At 42.6% G+C, this 18,020-nt stretch overlaps 1 protein-coding gene across 4 annotated transcripts in view; it reads right to left on the bottom strand.

The window, feature by feature from the left end:
- The window catches only part of akt3a (v-akt murine thymoma viral oncogene homolog 3a), a 417,879-nt gene that overhangs the window by 124,525 nt on the left and 275,334 nt on the right, over positions 1-18,020 (bottom strand). For all 4 annotated transcript variants that reach the window (XM_060831296.1, XM_060831297.1, XM_060831298.1 and 1 more), the window contains one exon: positions 14,936-15,083. In XM_060831296.1, the coding sequence (XP_060687279.1) occupies positions 14,936-15,083 (148 nt within the window). The remainder of the gene's footprint in view (positions 1-14,935; positions 15,084-18,020) is intronic.

Raw genomic sequence — 18,020 nt, 5'->3', positions numbered from 1 at the left:
GGTAAGTGGGGCAGCGTACTTTGTGCCCTCTTGGATGCTGTTTCATTTTATCCTGATGGCAAATCTCGTGGTGCTCAATGCCCTCTCAGATGCTCTTCCTCCACTTTGGACGGTCTTAGGCTAATGATTGCTGCCATTAATATCAGCATTCTGGGGGTAAAGGCTACTAAGTCACAGAGATTTGTCAACTTCCTCCAAAATTTCTCTAAAACTCCTTTTTTAAAAAATTTCTTTTGGCTCCAAACCCAAATTAGACTTCTGTATCTTTATTAATTCCAGGGAAACTCATGGGGGTCTTCATCTGTGTAGACAGATGCAAAGTAATCATTGGGCTTCTCTGCTATTTCTCAATTTCCTATTACGAATTCTTCTGTCTTCGCCTTTAATAGATCTCCAAGTGTTGCTAAACTTTTGTTATTCACATACTATGGAAGCTTTAACCAGCTTCTTTTTTATGTTTTTTGATATTTTACATTTATCTTCTATTTTTTCTTTCTTTACTGATCCCTTGGTCCTCCTCCACTGAATTCCAAAATTTTCCCAGTCCTCAGGCTTACAAGGTATTTTGGCAATTATGTAAGCTTTCTTCTTTGACCTAAGGCTATCTTTAACTTCCCTTGTTAGCAATGGCACCCTTGCTTTTCCTATTGGATATTTTTTGCCTTAAAAGAAATATAAATGTTTTGCAAGTTAACCATTAATTAGTTAAATATCAGACACTGCTTATCTACGGCTAGATCTTTTAATATACTTTCAAATAGTGCTACTATTTAAGAAAGGTGGTGAGGAAAAGCCAGGGAACTATAAACCGATGAGCATGACATTTGATGATGGGCAAGCTGTTGGAGGGAATCCTGACGGACAGGAGTCATATGCATCTGGAAAGCAAGGACTGATTATGAATAGTCTATATGGCTTTGTACGTGGGAAGTCACGTCTCACTAACTTGATTGAGTTTTTTTGAAAAAGTAACAAAAGAGGATTGATGAGGGCAAGCGTTGGTCGTTATCTATATGGACTTCACCAAGGTGTTCGACAAGGTTCCTCATGGCAGACTGGTTAGCAGGTTTAGATCACATGGAATGCAGGGAAAACTAGCCATTTGAATACAGAACTGGCTTGAAGGTAGAAGATAGAGGGTAGTGGTGGAGGGTTGTTTTTCAGACTGGAGACCTGTGACGAGTGGTGTGTCACAAGGATGTGCAGGGACCACTGCTTTTCGTCATTTATGTAAATAATTTGAATGTGAATATAGGAGGTATGGTTAGTAGGTTTGCAAATGACACCAAAACTGGAGGTGCAGTGATCAGCGAAGGTTACCACAGAGTACAGTGGGAGGTTCAGTGGTTAGCACTGCTGCCTCACAGAGCCAGGGTCCCAGGTTCGATTCCAGCCTCGGGCGACTGTCTGTGTGGAGTTTGCACATTCTCCCCATGTCTGCGTGGGTTTCCTCAGAGTGCTCCAGTTTCCCCCCACAGTCCAAAGATGTGCAGGTCAAGTGAATTGGCCATGTTAAATTGCCCATAGTGTTAGGTGCGTTAGTCAGAGGGAAATGGGTCTGGGTGGGTTGCTCTTCGGAGGGTCGGTGTTGACTAGTTGGGCCGAAGGGCCTGTTTCCACACTGTAGGGAATCTAATCTAATCTAATCTTGATCAGATGGGCTAATGGGCCAAGAAGTAGCAGATGGAGTTTAATTTAGATGAATGAGAATTGCTGCATTTTGGAAAGGCAAGTCAGGGCAGGACTTAAAAACTTAATGGTAAGGTCCTAGGGAGTGTTGCTGAACAAAGATACCTTGTAGAGCAAGTTCACAGTTTCTTCAAAGTGGAGTTGGAGATATATAGGATAGTGAAAAAGGCGTTTGGTAAGTTTGCCTTTATTGGTCAGAGCATTGAATATTGGAGTTGGGAGGTCATGTTGCATTTGTACAGTACATTGGTTAGGCCAATATTGTGTGCAATTCTGGTCTCCCTCCTATTGGAAGGATGTTGTGAAACTTGAAAGAATTCAGATAAGATTTACAAGGATGTTGCCATGGTTGAAGGGTTTGAGATATAGGGAGAGGCTGAACAGGCAGGGGCTATTTTCCCTGGAGCATCGGAGGCTGAGGGGTGACCTTATAGAGGTTTATAAAATCATGAGGGGCCTGCAATGCGTGAAAGGCAGGTTCTTTTCTGCAGGGTGGAGATGTCCAAAACTAGAGGGAATAAGTTTAAGATGAAAGGAGAAACATTTAAAATGGACTCAAGGGACATCTTTTTCATGCAGAGGGTGGTGCATGTATGGAATGAACTGCCAAAGGAAGTGTGCAGGCTAGTACAATATATTTAAAAGGCATCTGGATGGGTATATGATAGCAAGAGTTTAGAGGGATATGGACCAAATGATAGCAAATAGGATTAGATTAATTTATGATACCTGGTCGGCATGGACAAGTTGGACTGCAGGGTCTGTTTCCATGCTGCACAATTATGACTTTAAAATCGATCGCAATCAACTTCCCCGTGCCATAATTGCCCTTGTTTATATTTAAAGCCCTTGTTTAAGATTGATCTGTATCATTTGCAAACTTAAATGGAGAATTCTATCATACAAAAATATAATCTGTCCTTCCTTGAACAGGTCGCTGGGCACCAGAAGAGATCCCAACTGCCCAGAAATCAAAAGCCCTCCCTCTTGCATCATGTTTCCAGGCATGTGTTAATTTGCTCAATGTTCCTATTTATATACTCTCTAGCAATCTTGAGATTACTAACTTGGAGGTCATGCCTGTCAGTCTCTTGCCTACCTATCTAAACTCTATTTTCAGGACCTCATCCTTCCTTCTACCTACATTGTTGATGCCAATGGTAAACATTCTACCTCTCCTCTCCTCCCCCTCACCCCACCCCCACAACTCAAAGAAGAGCTTACATCTATTGTGACATCCTTAACCCTGACACTAAAAAGGAAACATACTGTCCTGGAGTCATGTCTATGGTCACAGCAATGCCCTTCTGTTCCTTTAACTATGGAATTACCTATCACTCATGCCCTGCCACACCTCTTCCCACACCACCTGTGCAGTAGAGCTACATGTTGTGCCATGAAACAAAAAATTGAAAGAACTGTGATGCTGGAAGTCAGAAAAAAAAACAGAAATTGATTTTAAAACCTCAGCAGGTCTGGCAGCATCTTTGGAGAGAAAGCAGGATTAATGTTTCAAGACCAGTGACCTTTTTCAGAACTGATGGTGGCTACAAAAAAGTTGGTATTTTTCCAGAAGATGGGATGAGCAAATGGAAAGTGGAGACAGAGCCCGAAGAAAGAGCAAAACTAGTAGCCTGCCTTTAAACTGTGGCATGACCACTTTGTTAAACATGCTATTCACTCAGGTCTCAGCTTTGCAGATTTATCACAGTGACCCCATCTGCCACTAAAGAATTTTTTTCTTTTTCTTGGGCCTCTTCCTCCCCCTCCCCATCTTGTGGATAAATACCAACTTTTCCGAGCCACCATCAGTTCTGCAAAGGGTCACTAGACCCAAAACATCATTGCTGCTTTCTCTCCACAGATACTGCCAGACCTGCTGAGTTTTTCCCACAATTTCTGTTTCTGGTGCTATGCTATAAGCTTGGTTCTCAGTACATTCCCTTCACGATCCATGTCCCCCACCTGTATCCAAAATGGAAAACTGATTACGAAGTGAGATAATGCAAAACAGACTCAGACAGAACTCCTGCACTACTTGGCTGATCTTTTTAGACTATGTAGTGGTCACCCATCCACTTCTTACTAGTTTGGTCTTAATTTGTGGTGTGATCACTTTGTTAAACATGCTATCCATTTAAGAACAAAGAACAAAGAAAACTTACAGCCCATGAACAGGCCCTTCGGCCCTCCAAGCCTGAGCCGATCCAAATGTACTGTCTAAACCTGTCGGTCAATTCCTAAGCATTGGAATTGTATCCCTCTACTCCCCATCTACTCATGCATTTATCCAGATGCACCTTAAATGAATCTACCCTGCCTGCCTCTACCACCTCTGCTGGCAAAGCGTTCCAGACACCCACAATCCTCTGTGTGAAGTACTTGCCGCATGTATCCTCCTTAAACTTTCCACCTCTCACCTTGAAAGTGTGACCTCTTGTTACTGAATCCTTCACCCTGGGAAAAAGCTTGTCTCTATCCACCCTGTTTATACCCTTCATGATTTTATAGATCCCAATCAGGTCCTCCCTCAATCTCCTTTTTTCTAATGAAAATAAACCTAACTTACTCAACCTTTCTTCATAGCTAGCACCTTCCACACTAGGCAACATCCTCATAAACCTTCTCTGCATCCTCTCCAAAGCGTCCACATCCTTTTGGCGACCAGAACTATACACAGTATTCTAAGTGCGGCCGAACCAATGTCTTGTACAATGTTAACATGACTTGCCAGCTCTTATACTCAATACCCTGTCCAATGAAGGCAAGCATACTATATGCCTTCTTGACCACTCTATCCACCTGTGCAGCTACCTTCAGGGTACAATGGACCTGCACTCCCAGATCTCTCTGCCCATCAACTTTTCCCAAGGCCCTTCCATTCATTGTATAATTCGCTCTAAAATTAGACTTGCCTAAATGCATCACCTCACTTTTGTTTAGATTGAAAACCATCTGCCACTTTTCCACCCAAATCTCCAGTCTATCTATATCCTCCTGTATTCTCTAATAGTTCCTTATGCTTTCTGCTACTCCACCAATCTTCGTGTCATCTGCAAACTTGCTGAACATACCAACAATGCCCTCTTCCAGATCAATTATGTATATTACAAACAACAGTGGCCCCAACACTGACCCCTGTGGAACATCACTGGCCACCTTTCTCCATTTTGAGAAATTCCCTTCAACTACTATTCTCTGTCTCCTGGTGCTCAAACAGTTCTTTATCCACCTAGCTAAAACACTCTGCACACCATATGACTTAACTTTCTCCATTAGTCTACCATGGGGAACCTTATCAAATGCCTTACTAAAGTCCATGTATATGACATCAACAGCCCTTCCTTCATCTATCAACTTGGTCACTTCCTCGAAGAACTCTATTAAGTTGGTACGGCACGATCTCCCCTGCACAAAACCATGCTGCCTATCACTGATAAGCCCATTCTTTTCTAAATATAAATAGATCCTATCCTTCAATACCTTCTCCAGCAACTTTCCCACCAGGCTCACTGGTCTGTAGTTACCCAGAATATCCCTACTATCCTTCTTGTACAGGGGGACAACATGAGCAACATGAGTACTCCGGCACCTCAACTGTATTTAAGGATGCCGCAAAGATATCTGTTAGGGCCCCAGCTATTTTCTTTCTCGCCCCCCTCAGCAAACTGGGATTAGAAATGGTATAATGACTGCAGAAAGGCAGTTCGAGGGGGATCTGCCTTTGGAGGTAGTATGGGCTGAAGTCAGAAAAGGAAAGAAGCAGTTGGGTGTTTATTATAGGCCCCCCAATAGCAGCAGAGATGTGGAGAAACAGATTGGGAAACAGATTTTGGAAAGGTGAAGAAGCCACAGGGTAGTAGTCATGGGTGATTTCAACTTCCCAAATATTGATTGGAAGCTCTTTAGATCAAGTCGATTGGACGGGATGGTGTTTGTGCAGTGTGCCCAGGAAGCTTTTCTAACTCAGTATGTAGATTGTCCGACCAGAGGGGAGGCCATATTGGATTTGGTACTTGGTAACGAACCGGGACAAGTGATGGGCTTGTTAGTGGGTGAGCATTTTGGTGATGGTGACCACAATTCTGACTTTCACCTTGGTTATGGAGAGAGACAGGTGCGTGCAACAGGGCAGGTTTTACAATTGGGGGAAGGGTAAATACAATGCTGCAAGATAGGATCTGAGGAGCATAAATTGGGAGCACAGGCTGTCAGGGAAGGATGTCGTTGAAATGTGGAACTTTTTCAAGGTACAGATACGACATGTCCTTGATATATATGTACCTGTCAGGCAGGAAAGAGATGGTTGTGTGAGGGAACCTTGATCGACGAGGGAGGTTGAATGTCTTGTAAGGAGGAAGGAGGCGGCTTACATAAGGTTGAGGAAACAAGGTTCAGACAGAGCGTTGGAGGGATACAGGATAGCCAGGAGGGAGCTGAAGAAAGGGATTAGGAGAGCTAAGAGAGGGCATGAAAAATTTTTGGCGGGTAGGATCAAGGATAACCCCAAGGCCTTTTGTGCATATGTGAGAAACATGAGAATGACGAGAACGAGGGTAGGCCCGATCAAGGACATAGTGGGAGACTGTGTATTGAGTCAGAAGAGATAGGAGAGGTCTTGAATGAGTACTTTTCTTCAGTATTTACAAATGAGAGGGACCGTATTGTTGAAGAGGAGAGTATGAAACGGACTGGTAAGCCAGAGGAAACACTTGTTAGGAAGGAAGATGTGTTGGGCATTTTGAAAACTTTAGGAAAGACAAGTCCCCCAGACCTGACGAGATATATCCTAGGATTATGTGGGAAGCAAGAGAGGAAATTGCAGAACCGTTGGCAATGATCTTTTCATCTTTACTGTCAATGGGGGTGGTGCCAGGGGACTGGAGAGGCGAATGTTGTGCCCCTGTTCGAAAAAGGGAATAGGGATAACCCCGGGAATTACAGGTCAGTTAGTCTTACTTCAGTGGTAGGCAAAGTAATGGAAAGGGTCCTGAGGGATAGGAATTATGAGTATCTGGAAAGACACTGCTTGATTAGGGACAACCAGCACGGATTTGTGATGGGTAGGTCTTGCCTTACAAGTCTTATTGAATTCTTTGAGGAGGTGACCAAGCATGTGGATGAGGGTAGAGCAGTGGATATAGTGTACATGGATTTTAGTAAGGCATTTAATAAGGTTCCCCATGGTAGGCTAATGCAGAAAGTCAGGAGGCATGGGATAGTGGGAAGTTTGGCCAGTTGGATAGAGAACTGGCTAACAGGTCGAAGTCAGAGAGTGGTGGTAGATGGTAAGTATTCAGCCTGGAGCCCAGTTACAAGTGGAGTTCCGCAGGGATCAGTTCTGGGTCCTCTGCTGTTTGTAATTTTTATTAATGACTTGGAAGAGGGAGTCGAAGGGTGAGTCAGTAAACTTGCAGACGATACGAAAATTGGTGGAGTTGTGGATAGTAAGGAGGGCTGTTGTTGGCTGCAAAGAGACTTAGATATGATACAGAACTGGGTTGAGGAGTGGCAGATGGAGTTCAACCTTGTCAAGTGTGAGGTTGTCCATTTTGGAAGGACAAATAAGAATGCGGAATACAGGTTTAACGGTAGGGTTCTTAGTAAGGTGGAGGAGCAGAGGGATCTTAGGGTCTATGTTCATAGATCTTTGAAAGTTGCCACTCAGATGGATAGAGCTTGTAAGCAGGCCTATGGTGTATTAGCGTTCAATAGCAGAGGGATTGAGGTGATGTTGCAGCTGTATAGGACCTTGGTAAGTCCACATTTGGAGTATTGTGTGCAGTTCTGGTCGCCTCATTTTAAGAAAGATGTGGAGGCTTTGGAGAGGGTGTAGAGGAGATTTCAGCTGAAAATGTGTTGCTGGTTAAAGCACAGCAGGTTAGGCAGCATCTCAGGAATAGGGAATTCGACGTTTCGAGCATAAGCCCTTCATCAGGAATCAGTGTAGAGGAGATTTACCAGGATGTTGCCTGGAATGGAGAATAGGTCGTATGAGGATAGATTGAGTGTGCTAGGCCTTTTCTCATTGGAACGGCGAAGGGTGAGGGGTGACTTGATAGAGGTTTATAAGATGATATGGGGAATAGCTAGAGTAGACAGTCAGAGACTTTTTCCCCGGGTACAACAGTGTGTTACAAGGGGACATAAATTTAAGGTGAAGGGTGGAAGGTATGGGGGGGGGGGGGATGTCAGGGGTAGGTTCTTTACCCAGAGAGTGGTGGGGGCATGGAATGCGCTGCCTGTGGGAGTGGCAGAGTCAGAATCATTGGTGGCCTTTAAGCGGCAATTGGATAGGTACGTGGATAGGTGCTTAAGCTAGGACAGATGTTTGGCACAACATCATGGGCCGAAGGGCCTGTTCTGTGCTGTATTGTTCTATGTTCTAGATCCTGAGGATTTGTCCACCTTAATAACCTCCAGCCTACCCAACACATCTTCCCTACGTATCTCAACGTGATCCAGACTAATCAAACTTCTAACTCTAATTTCAACATTCATCATGTTCCTCTCCTCAGTGAGCACAGCCTTCCTTCGTTATTCTTCAGAGGACCAATCCTTTCTCTAGTTACCCGCTTGCTTCTTTTTAAGAATAAAATGCTTTGGGATTCTCCTTAATTCTGCTCGCTAAAGCTATTTCATGACCCCTTTTCGTCCACTTGATTCCTCGTTTAAGACTTGTTCTACTCTTCCGATATTCTTCCAGGGCCCATTCTGTTCTTAGCTGCCTAGACCTTATGTATGTTTCCCTTTTCCTCTTGGCTAGTCGTACAATTTCTCCTGTCATCCACGGTTCACAAATCTTGCCCTTCCTATCCTTTGCCTTCAACGGGACAGTGCAGGGTAGGCATATCTTTGAAAGCCTTCCACATGTCAAATGTGGACTTCCCTTCAAATACCTTGTCCAATCCACATCTCCCAGCTCCTGCCCAATTTTGATATAATTGGCCTTGGCCCAGTTTAGTAATCTTCTCTTAGGACCATTCTCTTCTTTATCTACGAGTATTCTAAAACTTAGAAAATTGTGGTCACTGCTCCCAAAGAAATACCCCACCGTAACTTCTACCACCTGTTCTGGCTCGTTCCCCAGTACCAGGTCAAATATGGCCCCTTCCCTCGTTGGACTATTGACATACTGCTCTAGAAAACTCTCCTGAACGCTTCTTACAAATTCTACCCCATCCAGACCTCTGACATTAAGTGTATCCCAGTCAATGTTGGGAAAATTAAAATCTCACATCACCATTGTCTCTATATCTTTCCATAATCTGTTTACCTATTTGTTCTTCTACCTCATGCTCACTGTTGGGAGGCCTGCAATACAGCCCCAACAGTGTGACTGCACCCTTCTTATTTCTCAACTCAATCCATAATGCCTCACTACCCAAGACCTCCATAGTGTGCTCCTTAGCACAGCAGTGATAATGTCCTTGACCGGCAATGCAACTCCACGTCCCCTTTTACTTCCCTCCCTGTCCTGTCTGAAGCGTCAATATCCTGGAACATTTAGTTGCCAATCGTCATGCCCTTCCTTCAACCAAGTCTCTGAGATTGCAATAACATCATACTCCCAAGCACCAATCCAAGCCCCAAGTTCATCTGCCTTCCACACGATACTCCTTGCATTAAACTGGATGCATTTCATGCCACCAGTTTTTTTGCGCTCATCTACTCTCTGCCTACTCTTCCCTTTATTAGTGCTATCTTCATAATTCTTATAGTCTCCAGTATCCACCTCACTGCTTACTTGTTTTCTCTTCTGGTTCCCAGCCCCCGCCACATCAGTTTAAAACCTTCCCAACAGCAGGAGCAAACACTCCCCCAAGAACATTGGTTCCAGTCTGGATCAGATATAGACCGTCTATTTTGTAATAGTCCCACCTTCCCCAGAACCAGTCCCAATGTCCAACAATGAACCCTTTCCTCCTACACCATCTCTGAAGCCACATGTTCATCCTGCCTATTTTTTCATTTCTACACTGGCTAGCACAGGGCACTGGTAGTAATCCCGAGATCACTACCTTTGAGGTCCTTCTCTTTAACTTCTCTCCTAGCTCCCTGAATTCTTCTTTCAGGACCTCATCTCGTTTTCTACTTATATCGTTGGTGCCTATATGCACCAAGACAACTGGCTGTTCACCCTCCCTTTTTAGAATGCTTTGCAGCCGATCAGTGACATTCCTGATCCGAGCACCTGGGAGGCAACATACCATCCAGGAGTCCCGTTTTCGGCCACATCAGCTTTGCAGATGTATCATAGTGATTCCATCTGCTGCCAAGGATCCAAAATCCAGAGCTCAGGTTTTTGCAGCTGGAGTAATTTCCATAGAAAATGATTGCTTGGAACACATGAAGCATCCATAGTGCCCCACAAAATACAGGATGGATATTCCACGCTACAAAGCTGTCTAGCCAGGCTGTAAGCCTAAATGTTTTGAAGTATCTGATCAGAAGCCAATGTTGTTTAACAAGGGAGAGACAGAAAGATTACCAATTTTGTACACTCTCTCTGGTTCAAATGCTCAGCTTCTGTATGATATAATTTACGATGATCACTTGAGTGATCCACTGATCAAGGTACTATATACAGAAAAACATTAACAAATGAGCAATATTAAATATGGTTAGATGACTGAACTGCCTTTTCTCATAATAACTGCAAGTTAAATTACAATATTTAAGTACCTATATTTTTTAATTAAATGCAGTAACTTCATGAGTACACCTTTCTGATGAATGTAATTTTGCACAACCATTTTTTTGAAAGCAAAAGCATGTTTATTTTCCTTCTACCCTCAATCAATAGGAGTCTTTGTTAATAGTTAATTCTGTGCCAAATCATAACTGTTCTCATTTTAGCTAGGAAGGATTTTGTCAGTTCCTAGGCAAAAAAGACTTTTAAACAGAGTACAGGCAGTTCTGGGATAACATGCGTTTCGGAATCGCAATTTGGCTATAACGTCACTGAAGAATTAGGAAACAGTATTTTCAAAAACACTTACCTCCATTCGCAATAGTGCAATTCCAATGGGTATCAGGTTCACATGCTTCGCTTTGCGCATGCACCAATGTCCACACCAAAATTTCTGTTCCATTTTGCGCATGCGCCGGTGCCCGTGCCATTCTGCACATGCTGGTGTCTGCACTGTTCTGTGCATGCGCAACATCGGTGCCGATTTTCGGGCCGTTCTGCGCATGCACCGATGTCTACACCAAAGTCTCCACACCATTCTGCGCGTGCGCGATGTCAGTGCCTGGCTTCGTGCCGTTCTGCTCATACTCAGAGGTCATGATGCTGCTGACAGTGCAGCTTTTTGTGATAGATACTGTAGAATGAGCAGCCTTTTTTTAATTGTACGGTATTAAATTTACTTTTATATTGTTAATAAAATTTTGTTAATATGGTTTCAACCTTCTTTCAGGCTGTACTATACTTTGCTTTTTGGGTGATTTTTAAGTAATCATGAGTGACATTCTTTGCTGGTCTTACCCTACCCCACTTTTCCCTCAGACCTCATTATTTCTATTAAGCAATTTTCTATTAAGCGGTGTTTCACTGGAACACAACTTCAGCACTATAGGAGAACAACCTTTAGATTAGATTAGATTACTTACAGTGTGGAAACAGGCCCTTCGGCCCAACAAGTCCACACCGACCTGCCGAAGCGCAACCCACCCATACCCCTACATTTACCCCTTACCCTAACACTATGGGCAATTTAGCATGGCCAATTCACCTGACCCGCACATCTTTGGACTGTGGGAGGAAACCGGAGCACCCGGAGGAAACCCACGCAGACACAGGGAGAACGTGCAAAGTCCACACAGTCAGTCGCCTGAGTCGGGAATTGAACCCGGGTCTCAGGCGCTGTGAGGCAGCAGTGCTAACCACTGTGCGCCCATGCCGCCTGTAGTAGGAGAAAAAAATGGAAAGCAAACAATAAATTGGATTGAACTATTCTCCCCATTTATATTTTTATGGCAATTTTTTGTTTAAAATAGCAAATTAGGAATGTATCTTTCTTCCTATAGCAAGATAGTGCTAGGCAGCACTGACATGCTATTATCAGGTCACAGTTACTGCAAGCTTTGTTTGGGAATTTCAACCAAATGGAATTATTGAAATAATACAATCATTGCATTTGACAACATCCAGTAGTAGTTTGGGAAGTAAAGGAAGAAAATAAATCATGTAATGTAGAACTATGTTTCATGTTACTGTACCTGACTCTATCTTGCACAAGAAAATTGTTAGGATTGATAATTCCATATATACATCAAGTGTACAGGTACAGTCTCAAATCTGGCTCTGAGAACTAGAGATACTCCAACAAGCTGCCATGCGTGAACTATAATTCTTATAAAGTGAGTAAAATAACCTACTATCTTGCTTTGCTAGATGCTTATAGACATGGCAGTTTGCTGAACTAGTTATTAACTTCACACACCAATCTCTTCCAAAGCAACTCTCAACTCGACCCAGGTCAACCCTATTCACCCAACGCAACTTATCTGGCCTTTAAACCAGCAGGATCTGAAATGTGGCATTGACTTATTTCTGCAGTTGCCAGTTTTCAGACACCTGTAGTTGTGAAAGGGTGAGGAAAGATGGTTGATAATTGAGGAAGTAAAGAAAATAGTGTGGAGATAAAGTTTTCATTTTCTAGTGTAAGAAAAAGAGATGGTGCAAAATTAGAATTGGAACTGGAAAAAAACCTCATGCTAAATAGGAATTTCACAGGTTGAGAACCTAAAACTTAAAACACTGTGGAACAAGTGTTAGAAAAAGGAAAGAAAAAACATAAATATTGAAAATAATGAAAATAAAGCTAAAAAGCACATGGGAATACATCTGGAAGTAAGGTTGAAAGCAGAATAGGAAAACAAAATACATTTCACAAATTTTTTTAAAGCAAGTATTTTGAAAATGCACACCAGTCAACAGGCCTCAGTAATGAATTTGTAAAAGATCTTCTCTTCTCTGAACCCTTACCCTTAAAAGATATGTTAGATCTGAGATCCCGAAGCCACTGACATAGCAGGAATTGCCCAGGAGATCTAAAGTTACATAGAACATAACAGCACAGTACAGGCCCTTCGGCCCTCGATGTTGCACCGACCAGTCATACCAATCTGAAGCCCATCTAACCTACACTATTCCATGTACGTCCATATGCTTGTCCAATGGGAAATCTCCTAGCTTTCTAGAACCCTGTGCACGTCTCCAACTCAGAGTAAGAATTCGAGACTTGGAAGAGCTCTGACTGACTAACATGAAATTTCCCAGGAAACCCTCCCCACCTGTGCAGTCTTCACCATACCAGTGATCCCCACAACTCCATCCCTGATCTTCCAACACACTTCCAGCCTCAGGTCCTCAACCCTACCTCACCATCCTGCTACTTACCCATTTATCTAGGTGTTGACATTCACTAAAAATTTACTTAAATATCCCAATTTATTTTGTGTACTACTGAATGAAGACTTATCAGCAAACAGCAAATAGTGGGTCATGACTGGTTTTCCCCTATCAATTATACTGTTATGAAGAAGGCCTTTGACAGGGGACTATTCTGCATTTCTGAAGAGGCAAGGTTCAGAAACCCTGGTCAGGAATGCAGACCTCTACCATAAGGTACAAAAAAATTAGCAGTAGAGTGGCAAAATGAAAACAGTTGCCAGTCCTCCAAAGATTTGACCCAATGAGTGATATAGAAAAGCCGTACAAAATGTATCTGGAGAGCTGTTGCTTTGGATAGGTATATCAATTGCAAAGAACTGACGGGATCAAAGCAGATTTATTAGATTATCTATTCAGCCAATCATACTGCACTATCAGAATACTATTTCTTGTATGATTCCAGCAGGATCTCAGATCAATATAAATGGATAGTATGAGCTGAAAACGTGTTGCTGGAAAAGCGCAGCAGGTCAGGCAGCATCCAAGGAACAGGAGATTCGACGTTTCGGGCATAAGCCCTTCTTCAGGAATGAGGAAAGTGTGTCCAGCAGGCTAAGATAAAAGGTAGGGAGGAGGGGCGATGGAGATGTGATAGGTGGAAGGAGGTCAACATGATGGTCATAGGCCGGAGTGGGGTGGGGGCGGAGAGGTCAGGAAGATGATTGCAGGTTAGGAAGGCGGTGCTGAGTTCGAGGGATTTGACTGAGACAAGGTGGGGGGAGGGGAAATGAGGAAACTGGGGAAATCTGAGTTCATGCCTTGTGGTTGGAGGGTTCCTAGGCGGAAGATGAGGCGCTCTGCCTCCAACCGTCGTGTTGTTGTGGTCTGGCGATGGAGGAGTCCAAGGACCTGCATGTCCTTGGTGGAGTGGGAGGGGGAGTTAAAATGTTGAGCCACGGGGTGGTTGGGTTCATTGGTCCGGGTGTCCCGGACCAACCAACCCAACCACCCCGTGGCTCAACACTTTAACTCCCCCTCCCACTCCACCAAGGACATGCAGGTCCTTGGACTCCTCCATCGCCAGACCACAACAACACGACGGTTGGAGGCAGAGCGCCTCATCTTCCGCCTAGGAACCCTCCAACCACAAGGCATGAACTCAGATTTCTCCAGTTTCCTCATTTCCCCTCCCCCCACCTTGTCTCAGTCAAATCCCTCGAACTCAGCACCGCCTTCCTAACCTGCAATCTTCTTCCTGACCTCTCCGCCCCCACCCCCACTCCGGCCTAACACCTCACCTTGACCTCCTTCCACCTATCACATCACCATCACCCCTCCCCCAAGTCCCTCCTCCCTACCTTTATCTTAGCCTGCTGGACACACTTTCCTCATTCCTGAAGAAGGGCTTATGCCCGAAACGTCGAATCTCCTGTTCCTTGGATGCTGCCTGACCTGCTGTGCTTTTCCAGCAACACGTTTTCAGCTCTGATCTCCAGCATCTGCAGACCTCACTTTCTCCTCGATAAATGGATAGTATGACAAGATTAAAATGGATTGCAAACCTATTGACCAAATGTAAACTTGCAATCCATTAAAAACTAACTCAATGAACTTAAAATGTTTTCAAACTGCAAAGTCAAACCGTTTTTTTGTATTTACTGATATCATGGTCCTCATTATAGCCTCGCCATTCTCACCTCCTCTTGCAAAGTTCACTATAAGAATGAAATGAAGGATGAACTCCTCAAATCCATTTACAAGTTGTTTTGGTAAAATCATTGCAAGACTTAAATGTTACACCAGATGATGCAATTTATTTAATACAATTACAATAATTGCTCTTACCACTCTGCGTTTGGGATGACTGAGAGAGGTATCCATTTCATCCTCTCCTGTAATATCTAGATTAGGACTGGAACTGCAGTTCATTCGATCTTCCTCTTGCCTTTGAAGTCTATCTGCTACTGCTTGGATTGCTTCTGTCCATTCTTCCCTGAATATATAAAACAAAAGTTGTCTTTGGTAATGAATGTAAAAGCATATTAAGTCTGAGAAATGTAAAAGCTCAAAATAATAACCATGGGGATTTTTGCATGACCATGGCTTTATTTTCTTGAAGTTACTGATTTGAATAAAGACCAAAATTGTCACTTAGTCACAGGTATATTTGCCAAAGTTCAACTGCTAGGATTCGCGTTGCATAGCTTACCTTAAATTTCACTGAATTTTCAGAGTTTAAATTCAGATATTCTACTGTTACTAATGAAGTGATTAGCTTTATGGCTACAATCTTTCTTATCACATTATCATTAAAACACATACAAAAGTTTAATACAAAAACTAATTTTAAAAGGTTCATGTACATGATGACTGTCACTTATTGCAGTTAATTTACACAAGTAAATTATTTGGTGGTGATTTTTTTTGAGAAACGTCAATCACAAAGTTACACTTACTGCAATTCCTAGTCACCTGCAGCTTTTCAGTACAACATACGTTTCTGAATAAGACTGTGTACTCTGAGGTAGTATGTCCTTTTGGACATATAAGTAGTTGATAGAACAACAATAATGTGAGTGATGCAATATTGGCATTGTTCAGCATAGAGGTGGAGACCAGCTACACACACCCTTCTCCTTTAGCCATGGGCCTAAGGAAGCCTAAAGCTGCTATACATTCTCAATCATGCTCTATAGGAGTGTCATCTCTATTAAATTGGAAGATTTTAAGAGATTAAGAATTTTAAATTGATTTATCATAAATTAATTATCTGATTTGCTCAACAACCCCTATGTTAGTGCCAATTCTGCTATTTCAGGATTTTGCAGGGCATTGCTGTTGATATTTCTCCAGAGATTTGAAATGTTTGTTGAGCATTGTCCATGCGTGTGATGCATACAGGAAGTTAAATAACATAGTTGTCCTGCAGACTGTGGGGTCAGTACTAGGTTTGACATTCATGTCATCAAACACCACACAGGGGATTCCTGATTTACAAATGTCTGACTTACAAATATTCTTTCTTATATCCCACACAAACATGTATTAGCATTAATTTTAAAGATCGACATGCAAGCATTTCCTCATTCTTGCGAAGTTATTTTATATTGTTTGGTATTGTGGTCCGACTTGCACACAAATCGTACTCAAGAATGGAACCTGTTCACAACCTGAGGGCTGCCTGTAATCTTTGCACGGCCAAATGCTGCACTGCAATATTCAGGAATATATTGAGTCTCATCGGCTCTGCCCTTACTGAAAAGTTTGAGGAATGATACATGTTGTCCAGCTTTTTGCTGCAGTCTTCACAGTTTGGTTTGTGAAGAAAGAACAAAGTCTCAGAGGACTTTTATGCTCAGGATGGCCTATTCTCTCATGTGCCTCCATGAATGAATTGATGATGATCGGGGTTCAGCCTCATCAAGCACAATGCAGGCATTTGTTATCTACTGCTTGATGGCACATGTTGGGTGGTATTGGCTCTGGACAGGAACGCAGTGGAGCAGTTTTTTGCAAATCCTGTAAAGATACTCGACTTCATATCCATGAAGCTGCCCACTTATGTGGAATGTTGCAGCAAGTAAGATAGAAAAACAAATAACTGTGATGACTCCTTCTCTCAATCGAAGGAGGAACCAAACCAAGGCTCAACACTCATCCCCATTACAGACAGTACCTTTATTCCTTGTATCTTCTACGGCAACACTTATATACCCATTGCAACATGAACTGGAAGTGATTCAAGGCTAGTAAATAGTAAGACGTTTGCTTGACAATTACTTTGTATTTCTTCCAGCCCTTCATGTATGCATCATACTCAACAATTACTCCTAAGTAGTTCACAACTCCAATGCAATTTCTTCACAAAAATATATTATGATTTGGGGAGGATTCTTGTATCAATACTCTTGAAGAAATGGGCATGTGCTGAAGCAGTAGAAATATGGCTCTAGCTGAAATGAAGATGTCTCAGAAGCTTCAGATCAAGTGATCAAGTTGGAAATCTTTAATTCTTTAGATTTCTTAACTTTTACAAAAACTTAACTAACCAACTTTCATCTGTTTTTAATATATTTTCTAAACGGATCATAGATGATTACACAATAGATAGCCATTTGGCCCATCATGTCTATGCCAGCCAACCAACAAAGATAGAAAACACTAATACAAAGAATGCTGGAGAAACTCAGCAGGTCTGACAGCATCTGTTGACAAAGAGAAACAGAGTTAACATTTTGATCCGAGATAACATCTTTGGAGTTGAAAGGTCCTGAAAAATGCATTTTATACTTTTGACAGAGACAGAAAGAACAAGTCACAGATGGTGTAGAGGCCCAGTAGAAAAGATCCATCACCCAGGAGGCTATGTAGAAAAGATGATCAACTCTCCTTAGCGTTTTATGTCTTTAATTTACATTCCCCTAATTTGTGTTCCTTTTATTAATGGAAAGTGTCATTCGAGCGACCTTATCTGTGCCCCTTAATCTCAAACACCTCTGTCGGGTCCCCTCTTAAACTTCGCTGCTCCAAGGAAACAACCCCAACCAATCCAATTTTTTCTCAGAGCTCAGATCCTCTAGACCAGACAGTATCCTGGAAAGTCTCCACTGCACAATCACATTCTTCCTATAAATGTAGTGACCAAAACCACACAGTTGTGGCCTAATAAGTGCATTATACAGTCCAAAATAACTAGTAGCTCTTGTATTCTATGCCTCGGTTAATATGCCTTGTTAACTACCTAATCTATATGTTCAACTACCTTGAGGGTTCTGTGGAATGCATAAGATCTCCAAACGTCAGTGTTTTTCCCAAGCCCTCATCCCTTATGAGTCCTCCTCAGCTGCATGACCTCACAATTTCACAGTTGAATTATATTTTCCAATGCTTTGCAGTTTACAGTTATTTTCCTCACTACTTACCACCTGAA

The sequence above is a fragment of the Hemiscyllium ocellatum genome, chromosome 10 (genome assembly GCF_020745735.1).
Source record: "Hemiscyllium ocellatum isolate sHemOce1 chromosome 10, sHemOce1.pat.X.cur, whole genome shotgun sequence".
Classification (NCBI taxonomy): domain Eukaryota; kingdom Metazoa; phylum Chordata; class Chondrichthyes; order Orectolobiformes; family Hemiscylliidae; genus Hemiscyllium; species Hemiscyllium ocellatum.
This window is presented reverse-complemented; position numbering and strand designations above follow the sequence as displayed.